General features: G+C 35.2%; 1 protein-coding gene across 2 annotated transcripts in view; it reads right to left on the bottom strand.

Annotated features, from left to right (window-relative positions):
* kif9 (kinesin family member 9) overlaps nt 1-13,664 on the bottom strand; it is a 49,588-nt gene that overhangs the window by 15,508 nt on the left and 20,416 nt on the right. For both annotated transcript variants that reach the window (XM_039753708.1, XM_039753709.1), the window contains exons 11-18: nt 12,485-12,553; nt 11,480-11,584; nt 9,384-9,439; nt 8,336-8,426; nt 6,909-7,051; nt 5,190-5,372; nt 4,781-4,989; nt 737-916 (exon numbers count right to left, since the gene is read on the bottom strand). In XM_039753708.1, coding sequence (XP_039609642.1) covers nt 737-916; nt 4,781-4,989; nt 5,190-5,372; nt 6,909-7,051; nt 8,336-8,426; nt 9,384-9,439; nt 11,480-11,584; nt 12,485-12,553 — 1,036 coding nt within the window. The remainder of the gene's footprint in view (nt 1-736; nt 917-4,780; nt 4,990-5,189; nt 5,373-6,908; nt 7,052-8,335; nt 8,427-9,383; nt 9,440-11,479; nt 11,585-12,484; nt 12,554-13,664) is intronic.

Raw genomic sequence — 13,664 nt, 5'->3', positions numbered from 1 at the left:
AGAGACTCTGCACCACAGTTTACACAAATTAGGTTAGAATCATCAAAAGATGTTTATAAATTCAGGATCTCAGCTAAGAGATTGTGCAGCAAATACTGCTGTTTTATTTTGCTGCATCTGCTGTGATTGGCAATTTGATGCCTCAAAATGATAAAAGCAGAAGTGAATGAAAATGTACATTTATGTATGCTATCAGTTTTCAAAAAAGCAATATTCAGTAATATCCTGTGTAATAAAATGCTCCCTACAGATGGCATCAGTGTTCCATGTTTGGTGAAGCTCCGCAAGTCTCAGTGCTGAGTCTTTGGAGTGGTTTATGACACAGATGTGCCTTATATGAGAGCTAGCATTTTATTTAGAAGACCAAGGTATCAATGAAGATGGTGGTGACTTGAGATAGTATGTATTTAAATTCAAGTAAAAATATTTTTTTTATTGTATTAGTCATAACTGCAAATGAGTGTTTTGTAGCTGTCTTCAGTGTATTTTTAATGTGGACTTTAAAACTCATTGTTAAAAGTACATTTTATTTTTATCAGTCCAAAAAATGAAAAGGATTCTAAAGTAAACTGTTGAACACAGCTAGTAAATGTGTTTGCTTTTATCAAAGGCATAAAGAGTTGTGTCCTTAACACCTAATTTGTACTCTCAGATGCGTTAAATGCATGGATTAGAGCAGGAATATGGTGTCCAATAAAGCAGCACATGTAACTGCAGGATGAGATGCAGACAATACCTGAAAGCAGTCGAATCCGACACTGATCTACTAGGTGCTGACAGTACTGAACCTCAGTTCGGAGGCTGAACAGCTGGTCATAATGAGTACGGTAGGAGGCCTTCAAATCCTTCAACTTCAAGATGAGTTGAAACTCCTCTTCATCAATTATGGTATCACCTTCTTCATTTATATATTGCCCTACAGAGAATCGAGAGAGAAATTCTTCTTAGGGATCCTGCTTTTTGGAGAGCAATAAAGATGTTAAAACAGCTGACAGGACTGGCAATGGAAGCGCAAGTTTCAAGACCAAGCACACCGGTTTCAATTTTGTTTAAAAAGCCCCACAAAGAGAATGGAGTTTTATTGTGACTAATATTTTACGTGCCCAGGGTCCTCGGCTGGAGAAAAATCTGCTAGTAGAAATCAAAAGTCAAATGTGTAAAAACTGTACAGCATTCACATATACAGTGGTGTGAAAAACTATTTGCCCCCTTCCTGATTTCTTATTCTTTTGCATGTTTGTCACACAAAATGTGTCTGATCATCAAACACATTTAACCGTTAGTCAAATATAACACGAGTAAACACAAAATGCAGTTTTTAAATTATGGTTTTTATTATTTAGGGAGAAAAAAATCCAAACCTACATGGCCCTGTGTGAAAAAGTAATTGCCCCCGGAACCTAATAACTGGTTGGGCCACCCTTAGCAGCAATAACTGCAATCAAGCGTTTGCGATAACTTGCAATGAGTCTTTTACAGCGCTCTGGAGGAATTTTGGCCCACTCATCTCTGCAGAATTGTTGTAATTCAGCTTTATTTGAGGGTTTTCTAGCATGAACCGCCTTTTTAAGGTCATGCCATAGCATCTCAATTGGATTCAGGTCAGGACTTTGACTAGGCCACTCCAAAGTCTTCATTTTGTTTTTCTTCAGCCATTCAGAGGTGGATTTGCTGGTGTGTTTTGGGTCATTGTCCTGTTGCAGCACCAAGATCGCTTCAGCTTGAGTTGACGAACAGATGGCCGGACATTCTCCTTCAGGATTTTTTGGTAGACAGTAGAATTCATGGTTCCATCTATCACAGCAAGCCTTCCAGGTCCTGAAGCAGCAAAACAACCCCAAACCATCACACTACCACCATATTTTACTGTTGGTATGATGTTCTTTTTCTGAAATGCTGTGTTCCTTTTACGCCAGATGTAACAGGACATTTGCCTTCCAAAAAGATCATCTTTTGTCTCATCAGTCCACAAGGTATTTTCCCAAAAGTCTTGGCAATCATTGAGATGTTTCTTAGCAAAATTGAGACGAGCCCTAATGTTCTTTTGCTTAACAGTGGTTTGCGTCTTGGAAATCTGCCATGCAGGCCAGTTTTGCCCAGTCTCTTTCTTATGGTGGAGTCGTGAACACTGACCTTAATTGAGGCAAGTGAGGCCTGCAGTTCTTTAGACGTTGTCCTGGGGTCTTTTGTGACCTCTCGGATGAGTCGTCTCTGCGCTCTTGGGGTAATTTTGGTCGGCCGGCCACTCCTGGGAAGGTTCACCACTGTTCCATGTTTTTGCCATTTGTGGATAATGGCTCTCACTGTGGTTCGCTGGAGTCCCAAAGCTTTAGAAATGGCTTTATAACCTTTACCAGACTGATAGATCTCAATTACTTCTGTTCTCATTTGTTCCTGAATTTCTTTGGATCTTGGCATGATGTCTAGCTTTTGAGGTGCTTTTGGTCTACTTCTCTGTGTCAGGCAGCTCCTATTTAAGTGATTTCTTGATTGAAACAGGTGTGGCAGTAATCAGGCCTGGGGGTGGCTACGGAAATTGAACTCAGGTGTGATACACCACAGTTAGGTTATTTTTAACAAGGGGGCAATTACTTTTTCACACAGGGCCATGTAGGTTTGGATTTTTTCTACCTAAATAATAAAAACCATCATTTAAAAACTGCATTTTGTGTTTACTTGTGTTATATTTGACTAATGGTTAAATGTGTTTGATGATCAGAAACATTTTGTGTGACAAACATGTAAAAGAATAAGAAATCAGGAAGGGGGAAAATAGTTTTTCACACCACTGTACATGTCACAGAAGAAAAAAAAATCCTGATATCCTCAGATTTTTTAAGTAAATACAAACATTTGCCAAACCTCCCCATCGTTCAGTTCAGTTTAATTTATTAAACACACTTACAATGTAGCATACCCTGTTTAAAATTGCAGTGTCTTTAAAATGCAAAACATCATGCAATATGCGCAAAAATTGTAAATATAGCCATTTTTAAATCAGAAGTTCTTGATTTTAAAACATCTGTATTCCCAGCTCTTTAAGGCAAGCACTAGGATAAGTTCTTTTCAAGATTTTCTCATCAGTTTCCAGACACCGGTGGAACTAATTTGTAGCCAAAAAATTGTACCCTTAAGGGGGCTTGTCAGTTCAAACTAAAGAAAGAACATGGGATTTAGATGGTGCACAGCACTGGACTCAATAAAATAAGAAGGGTGTACAAATATTTCAAAAGAAACATGCAGAAATGTATTTTATAATTGTTATGGTGTACACAATCACCATTTTGAGACTGCAGGCATTATATTAACATCAAGCTGCAACCTGTTTGCTTTCAATATAGTTTGTGCCCAGACAGAGTATGATGGCTTGTAAATGAATTCTGTAGACACACAGCATTAAGAATGCTTTCTGTTTGAGCCCTATGTACAGTACGTTGCATATCTCCCTTCATACATTATCTAGCAGAAAGCTTACAACTAAAATGTTGGACAGGACTGTCTATACTCCCAAAGGAGACAGAGATGCAATACATAGCACTTTTGACAAGATAAAGGGTTTTGTACATATATGATCAAAGCTTTTAGGCAGAGCTGCTCGTCACCAGACTAGCTAGCCATTTATCTGTGTGTAACATTACAAGGCACAGAACCCCATGTGAGTCTTTTGGCATAAACAATGGAGACATCAGATAGATAGAGAGAGAGAGAGGGACTCCATTCCATCAGAAAATCTCCATCCACCTAGACATTTAAACTACCCCACGACACTCCTCCTTTGACAGTGATGTTACTTTTATTTGAAGTATTAAGATCTCTAATTTTAAAGCCGGGGGTATTAGAGCTTTAAATTCAGATTTTACAATTCACTGTTTTCTATTACGTATCTATTGCACGTTGACTTTTTGTCAAAGATTTACAGTGTTCATTACTCTATGAAATCGTTTTTCAAGGTTCTATGAACAATTCTCCTAACTTTGTACCCTTTTGTAGCTGAAATCGTACTATGTCTCTTTTTCTTTCACAGTCTCCATAATCGAGATCATCATCATCATAAGTTTGGGAATAAAATGTCATTCTAAGGCTCACTATATAAAATACTGTATATAGTACCTTAATTTCCAAGCAATATTATATTTTAGAAACAAGACCCTAATGTTGTTGTCCTAGAAGATAAACAGTTATCTGGATTACAAATAGAGCCTTGCTAGGGATTGACTGAGAAAATATAATGTGGGCAATGAAGTAAATAAAGAAATTTTGCCTACTGCATGCTAGAAGAGAGATGGAGGGAGGACATTTTGCCACATATTGCTATTCCAAGATGAGGAAGGTAAAAACAAGAAGCTAAACAATTTTTTGAATTGAGAGCAAAAGTGTGATTTATATGAAGCAGAGTACAAAACTCGGAACAAGTACACAAACTGAATTAGCATTTTTAAGATATTTGGAAATATATTTTATCTTAAAATGAATCTATTCCAAGATGTCTCAAATGCATTTAGAGATATCCAAAATGCAATTCAAGATACTAAAAAATGACTTCATGGAAAATTGCCCGTGTTTTGAATCAGACCTCCTAACTATTTTAAGATGTTTGGAAATGTATTTGTGATTAGATTACAAAATGGTCTGAATTTAATTTTATGGGTGGTGGTGGACATGTAACTATAAACCCCCTTTCTATCATAATAAAAAATGATAAGAATCACCTTAATGATTATAACTTGAATACAAACTGAATTAAACTGCATCATCAATGTATGATTCAATGACGACTTACCCTGTTGCTCACGTTCCTGCTCCTTAACTTGTAAGGCCAGCTTGGTGTTGTCAATTTCCTTTTTAAAGATGTTAATTTCTTCAACAAGCTGTCTAACTTTTCTCCTCTTTTCCAGTAAAATGGCTTTATTCTGCTCGAAGATACGGTTAATCTCACTCCCAGAATCCAACTTAAAATCCTCAAAGGCATCAACTTTAGATGGGAAGGAGCTATATTTAGAAGAAGAAAGTTGGTTTTACAGTATATCTGTGCTATCTCACATACAGACATTGTGATCTAGCAGTAGCTCTTGAGCTGGACCCACTCTTATGAGCCAGACTACTGATAGCAGCTGTTTCAAAACTCTCCATATTGTTGAGTGAATCATGTCATAAATGAACTGAATGCGATTTAAGGTTACCAGTCTTACCTGGGGAGACTTGGCTCCTCTTTGCCAGTGGAATCTGGCCTGTGTGACACCATGCTTTTCACTTCCTGTTCTCCGGCTACAGTTTCTTTTGTTGATGGCAGCTGGTAACTTATCTTGGATGGAGGGATTGATTCCAAGTCCTTCCCTGCTAGTAGACTGCCAGTCTCATCCCTTCTGCTTGGGCTATTAATGGTCCAAATTATCAGAATACAACAGTGCACAGCATATTATCTTGAAACATTCAATCACAGAACTAGCTAACATCCATAATATTGTCTGTTAACATATTTGAAAATAGGATTATGAATCGGAAAATCTACACCAAATTTTGCCACATGAACATTAGAACAATCTTGACAAGAACAGGCCATTCAGCCCAAAAAAGCTTGCCAGTCACAACCACTTAATTCTTCTAAAAAAAACATGAAGTTGAGTTTTGAAAGTCCCTAAAGGCTTACTGTCTACTGCACTACTTGGTAGTTTATTCCAAGTGTCTGTGGTAAGAAAAATTTCCTAATGTTTGTGCGAAATTTACTCTTAACAAGTTCCCAACTGTGTCCCCATGTTCTTGTTGAACTCATTTTAAAATAACAGTCTCGATCCACTGTACTAATTCCCTTCAATCAGGTCACCTCTTAATCTTCTTTTGCTTAAACTGTAAAGGCTCAGCTCTTTAAATCTTTCCTTATAATTCATCCCCTGTAGCCCTGGAATCGGCCTAGTCACTCTTCTCTGGACCTTTTGTAGTGCTGATATGTCCTTTTTGTAGCCTTGAGACCAAAACTGCACACAGGACTCCAGATGAGGCCTCACCAGTGTGTTATAAAGATTGAGCAGAACCTCCTTGGACTTGTACTCCGCATATCAAGGTGCTATATAACCTGACATTCTGTTAGCCTTCTTAATGGCTTCTGAACACTGTCTGCAATTTGATAGCGTAGGGTCCACTACAACTCCTAAATCCTTCTCATAAGGTGTACTTTAGATTTTCAGACTTCCCATTGTGCATTCAAGTCTAACATTTTAACTGTACTTCCTACTTATAATACTTTACATTTCCTGACTTTGAATTTCATCTTACACAAATGTGACCAAGCATGTATGCTGTCCAAGTCCCTCTGTAATGGTTCAATGGATTCCAGATTATTAGCCAATCCACATTTCTTGGTATCATCTGTAAACTTAACCAGCTTGTCACTGATATTCCTGTCCACATAATTTATATATATTAAAAGTATCAGCGGACCTAGCACTGCCTCCTGTGGAAGACCACTCTTGACATCAGCCAGTTCTGATAGGGATCCTTGCATCATAACCCTCTGTTTCCTGTGTCTGAGCGTGAGCACTTCTTTTAGTTTGTGGCACTCTGTCAAATGCTTTCTGAAAGTACAGATAAATAATACAATATGCTCCACTTTGGAAATACCCTTTTGTTGTTTAGCTGTTAAGTGATTTAATATCTAATTAATGTGTGGTGAGTGTACTGGTGCAAAAATGGCTGCTGGCACATCATCCAGGTAGATAGTACACATCAGTGGCGATTAAAGTGACTTCCCACTCAATATAGCGCTTTGAGTAGGGAGAAAAACGCTATATAATCTAATTAATTATTATTATTATTACCAATATATTTCGCTTTTGTGTGTGTCTCTGCACTGGTGTGTAGTTACGAGGCCCTAAATGTTTCACTTTGGCAGCAGTAATTACCTAAGTACTTACCTAAGATGGTCTTTAGTTTTCTTCACTTTGATCTTCCTGGCAGATGAAAGATTGGAATTTAAAAGTCTAGCTGAAGAGGGTGCAAGTCCAACTCCAAAACCTTGCCCATCCAGTTCTCCAGTGGTGTCTACTGCTGGTCCAATCTGAAAGAAGATGTGTGTTAACTAATGAATGAGAGGTAAATATTGAGTTATGTTTCACTATGAAAGAATGGAGAAGGGCTATGGAAGATAGGGGATTGAAGATAATTAGGAAGAAGACAGAATATATGAGGTTTAACGATAATCAGAATTCAGAGGTTAGGATGCAGGGAGAGCTATTGAAAAGAGTTTATCAATGCATATATCTCAGATCAGTGGTAACCAAGATGGAAAATTAGATGCAGAGATACCAATAGAGTACAATGTGGAGGGAACAATTTGAAGAAGTATTCAGGAGTATTGTGTGACTGAAGAATTAAGACGCAGGTTAAAGGGATGGTTTGTACGACCAGCAATGATTTATTGAGCTAAGACACGGGCAGTAAAAGGAGCACAAGAGAAGAAGTTAGATATGGCAGAAAAGAGAATGTCAAGAATGTGGAGTTCCAGAAAATTACAGAATAAGAAATGAGACAATCAGAGGTACAACAAAAGTGAGAAAGATGTCTAAGAAAGTACCGGAAAGTAGGATGTAATTGTATGCATATGTTACATAGAGAGACAATGAATACATGGGCAAAAGAGTGATGGGAGTGGAAGTAAAAGGGAAGAGAAAGCGAGGAAGTCCACGATGAATGTGGATCGATAAAGTTAAAGAAGATTTGAAGGAAAAAGGTTTGATTGGGGAGGTGTTGTAAGAGCGAGCTGTATGGAAAATGCTGATCAAGCACATCGACCCCACTCAGAAGTGGGAAAAGATGAAAAGAAAAAGCAAAAGGCAAATAATGGCGATGTGGGGTGTTAACGGGGTATTTGACAAATTACAGGAGACAATGCAGTTCATTTTATTTGGTTTGCTAAAGGTTAAGTTATTCCAATATCTCATGCCCACATTTTTAAATGCTGTCAGGGTCCCCACGTAATTGTTTACTCTACAAGTCATTTGTTTTAAAAGTGCTTTCTCATTATTGTCTTCAATGTATATGTATATCTTCTTAATTACCATCTTATCCAAACTTTCCTCAAGATAAATAAAAAAAGGGCTTTCTTTTTTTAATTGGTCAGCTTATCTGTAGGCTGCAGTCCCCTCTCACCTTAAACTTGCATTTGGAATGTTTCATAAATGAATGAATGGATATCAATAGGTCCAGCTGTGCAGAAAACATACAGCACTATGCATTTTGTATTCAGCTTTCTAACATTACACTAAAGAATGCATTGTACATCTTTACTTTTTTTAAATGCAAGTATAAAGAAAGTTTATGACAGCATACTATCAAGAATCACCTTCATAGCCCCTTCAGTTACTCCGCTATCGATGCGGTCTGCGGTGCCGTACTTCTGGAGCAGCCTGGCTTCAACCTCTTGCTCGTGAAGGCTATAAGACAGTAAGAAAAACAGCATAATGTCTACCACTTTTTACTCTGTGGGCTGACAATTTGCAAATGATGATGTAGAAATGGCTAGAAAAAAAAAAATATTTGTTTTACATGTTAGTTGGTGAAAACACTCACGATCAGTATTTTTGAATGTGATTTATACCATGTAAAAGTATTGACATTTCAGTGAATTAAGTGGCATTAAACTGAAGATTTAGTTTTATATTGTGTCCATTCAAGGTTTACAGAACAATCTGTTGCTGAAGTTGTGAAAAACTAACTTACTTTATAGTTATTCTGCTCTGCATTCAGACCACAGTGTGTTTGTGTGGGTGTGTGTGTATATGTGTGTATATATATATACACACATATATATATATATATATATATATATATATATATATATATATATATATATATATATATATATATATATATATATATATATACATATATATATATATATATATATACACATATATATATATATATATATACACATATATATATACTGTATATATATATATATATATATATATATATATATACACATATATATGTACAGTATGTATATATAATTTATTTATTGAATGGTCTTCCCTAAAAACCCAGCATCCCAAAGTCTATCTATCTATCTATCTATCTATCTATCATATAGTGCATTTCACTTCTATATAGCTATCTATCTTGATAACATCCATAAATCTTACCCTTACAGATTATTTATTATTCAAACCTGCATAAACCATCCACAAAGCATTACAGTGCATTTTCATCTCAACATCTTCAATTGTAAGAAGCACTTTGGTGCAGATCAGCAAACACACACACACACACAGTACTATACTACACTATGTCATAACTGTGCTTAACAAACTATGTCAACCACAGCTCACTATATCTAAAATAGATTTAACAAATAGATTAGTGTAATACCTTATTTGACTGGTACTTACAGTAAAACCGCCTTAAACTGAGCAAACACCTCCTGAATTTGTCGTATATTAATAATCTGAAAGCAGAAACAAATGTTAACTGCATAGTTAATGTTTGCATCATTGCTAACATACACCCTGCCACCTTTGTGTAGTCCTATATATTTTGGATATACAATTTTGAAATAAAAAACAGTGAGGTGACATAATTATACTTGTGAGGTGCAGTATCCTGTCTGTTAAGAATTTCAGCCCAACTCAGTTCATAATCATTTTTCCTTACAAAAACACAATTTACTGTAGGAGTTCAAATATAGATTGGAGTTGTTTGCCTGTATTTAAAAAACCTGCTCTACATATACTCAACTCAATTTCAAACTGTTCCTTATAATATACTGTATTAGCAAATTTTATACTATCTTAGTATTTCTGAAATTCTCCATTTGGTAATGTCTACCCCTATTTTGTTACTGTTGAACAAAATTAAAAAGTGTTTTGTGTTCAAATTTCTATTTTCCTTAAAAATCTTTTCTTAGTTAAAAAAAAAGGTTTTAAATAAAACAAATTAAAAGTCTGGTTTAGCAACCTTTTCCATATTGCTGTTCTTGTCATTGGCAATACATCTGTGATCACAGTCCAAAATGAAAACATTACAAACCAACATCAGTGTTCACTCTGCAAAAGTAAATACAGAATAAATTCGCAGGGGACTGAAAATGGACGGAGTATCACATACTGAATGTATTAGTTCTCTTCAACAGTGGAGTGATGATTCCTAATTTTCTCAAAAATAGTAGACAATTTCAAGAAAGAATTCCAACAAACACAATATATTTTACTCCTAGCTACTACAAAAAAATTAAGTTGCAGTGCCAAAGAGAGCAAAATCTTTTAAAAATGGTTGCAAAATCAAAATCTGTAGGCCTTTCAGCTTCCACAACACTTATCTGGACCATTTACTGAACCACAGTAAAATGGAGATTAGTCGGAAATGATTTTGTCTAAAATCAATAGGGTTCTGGCATTTTCAAGGATGTAACTCTGCCAAGTTTGATCACATCTGCTTGATTTGTTTATGAGGTTTTTTTTGCCAAAAACTGTCCAATTATATTTGAGAATGTTTAGAACTTCAGTCATCAAACTCCAAATTAAAGATGTAACCTATACTATATTAAACACATTATTTCTGTATTTTTAACCTAACATTAATAATTGGTATTTTTATAGTTGTATCTGTTTTTTTTTGTAATAAGTGTTCTTCTGTGCATAATAATTTGGAATGTTAAAGCTGTGTAATAAAATATAATAAACATCCAGTAGTTTTAATAAAATATTATTTTAATATACACTACCAGTTTGAAGAAAAGCTGGAAAAACTAAGGTGTTCTAAAACTTTTGACCAGAGGTATATTTTAATTACTGTTAATAAAACATGTTAAAAGTAGTTGTGCTACCTGTCTAAGATGTGTTGAAATCTAAGTAATTAATATAGCCGTCATGCTTTTTTACTTGATACATGGGTTGCCCATTTTGTCCGGTATAATAATACAGACCCACTACTTTACTACTTCTCTTGGCATGACTCAATTGGTATTTTTATTATCATTTTAATTGATTTTTTTTTTTTTGACCCTAATTGAGATTTTAAGTGTGGCTGAGTTCTGAAGAGAAAAAACTACCAAAATGAATTATGGTTAAGATATAATAAAATTACAATATTATCTGGATTCGCAAAAGTTCAGAGGGTAACATGTATGTAGTGTAATACTGCCTGGTAGAAACTGACGATGCCCAACTTATTCTAAGGTAGGATTCACAAATCTAATTGTCAATGGCAAGTCTGAGTAGACAAATGCTGACAAAATACAGCAGGATGAGTTTCAAGTACTCCAAATAAATCAGGAGTATGACAGGTCTTGTCTGTTTTAAATAAACATATCAAAGATTTTTAAAGCATGAAAGTAAATTAATTAAACACTCTATCTTCTCAAAACACAAATCAAATTACAAAGTAAAGGAAACAATATGCTTTAGTCTTGATACTTTTTAACTAAACAATTTTCATGTCTCCTTTGAAATGCACACAGTCGTGAGCTGGAAATGGCTGTGCTACTTACCTCGATCTCATCAATAGCTCCCTCCAGGTATTTGTGGACCTGTTTGTTAATTTCAGCTATCTGGCTCTCACTCAAGGCTTCATATGGCACTTGGCTGCGGTTATTCTATGAGAAATACGAAGTTAAACATGGAGGCATGTTTAGGTAAGTGCTTTCAAGTTTAGATGGCAGTTTATTTGCAAAGAAAGACACGTTTGTTTTGGCAGAAGTATATATACTAAAAATGACTGCAGGCTTATGACATTCAATCAAGTCAGAGTGAAAAATAATTCAATTGTGCAATATTATGCAGAAACTGTCTACTTTGGAAATCATTTTATTTGGCTGTTTTAGAGGAGTTTAGGCCAGGAACAACATAGCCCTGTCTATTGGGGCTTGTAGTTCTAAATCTTTCAGCCCCTTTTGCACCATATTTCAAAACTGAAGTTGCGTTTTTTCACAACTATGTTGCCATAGCTCACGTTCTTCTCCATTGTAAAGATCTGACCTACTTGCGTGTTTGTAAAAGCTAAAGGCAAAGCAATATCACAAACATATTTTTTAGTTGTCCAAGTATTAAAAAAATAGAGCAAATTAGGATTGTTATTGGGATCAGATCCTGTTGAATCACAACACATGACAATAATCAAATCCTACTAAAATGTAATTTTAATAAAATACAAGTATATAGTATAGCTGTCTGTTAGATTTGAGTGTATTATGTATGCTGCCCCTTTCAATTGATGTTTCCCACTTCAGGATTAAGATTAAAGAGATGGGATATTCCTTAATGAGCATAATCTATTCTTAAGTAGTACTACATTAAAGTGCAGTACGTGACTATACCGAGCTGTAATAATGCAATGCTTTAAAAGCAAAAGTTTAAAAGAGACCCATTTGCTGTGAGATACATATTGTACAGGATCCACGTATGGTAGGCAGTCAGCCAAAAAGGGTCCCCTTACACTGTGGAAGATCTGAAGGAGCAGGAGACCTTTAAGTAAGACATGAAAGAAGTAGACTCACCAGAGTGTCATGCATGGTCAGTTCCCGCTTTAACAACAGGATGTCTTTTTCAAGCTTCTTCACCTGGAGCTGGGGACAGAAATCCATAAGTAATTCAGAGACATCTAAAAGTGTAAAATGTGTGAACGTGTGTATACTTTCAGAAAATGAATTTGTGTGTCTTGAAATTTGTTACTTGTATTACAATATAAAATATTTTTTGTTGTGTGTTTGCTATTAATTTGTGTCAAAAACAGACACGAACGTCTAAAATTCATTAAGATAAAACACTAAAATGACAGATATGCTAAGAATTCCACTTCTTGATTCAATAATTTTAGAAGAAGCCCCACTGCCAAAAACCATCAGAAAGTATTTTACTATAAGGTCTGTAAAAATGTAACATACATATATGAAAGGCTAAATAATTTGCTAATTACTTTTTAAAATTTGGTCAAACTCTGGGCTATTACTGTACCACAGTTTTTATCTTTTTGTGTTTTTATTTTTTTATTGGGCTGATTGCCAGACTTACAGTATCTGCAAAGTAGGTAAGTAGTAATATATTACATAAGCCACTAGCAAACCTAGTTATATTCATATTGCCAATTCTAACTTTTAATGATAGATTGACAGATATCTACTTTATGATATTAGTCTTTTCATTTTATGTACATATGAAATGTACAGTCTCAAATTGACTTTCCAGAGGTAGATAGATCACTATATTTCATGCTATATTAGCTTTACATAATGAATAGAAGGATATTTGTGTAGTCTTTTATGATGACCTCTACATAGAGGGTGGGGTGTTAATGATAAATTGTTGTTCAATTAATGTTAAAAGTTTAAAATGACTAATCATTCCTGTTATACAAAAATTAATTTCAATTTGTGTTGAGAAATTTATTTGCCTTGCTACTTTGTAATGCTCAATCATAATGTACTTCACTTAAATAAACACAAGTGGACAGTATTTAAGCTATGCGTCAGATCATTTACAACCATCAAACATTTAACAGGTAGGTCTCTTCAACCATGTCCATAAACCAGAAATGCATGTAGAAGGCTTGCTTATACTCAGTTAGTGAATTTTGAGGCCTCCACATATTCTGCTTAATTTGAAATCAGTGAAAATCCAACTAGAAACTACAAATATAACATAATACTATTGCTCTGAAAGGTTAGGGGTGTAAACAGT

The sequence above is a fragment of the Polypterus senegalus genome, chromosome 5 (assembly GCF_016835505.1).
Source record: "Polypterus senegalus isolate Bchr_013 chromosome 5, ASM1683550v1, whole genome shotgun sequence".
Lineage (NCBI taxonomy): Eukaryota > Metazoa > Chordata > Cladistia > Polypteriformes > Polypteridae > Polypterus > Polypterus senegalus.
This window is presented reverse-complemented; position numbering and strand designations above follow the sequence as displayed.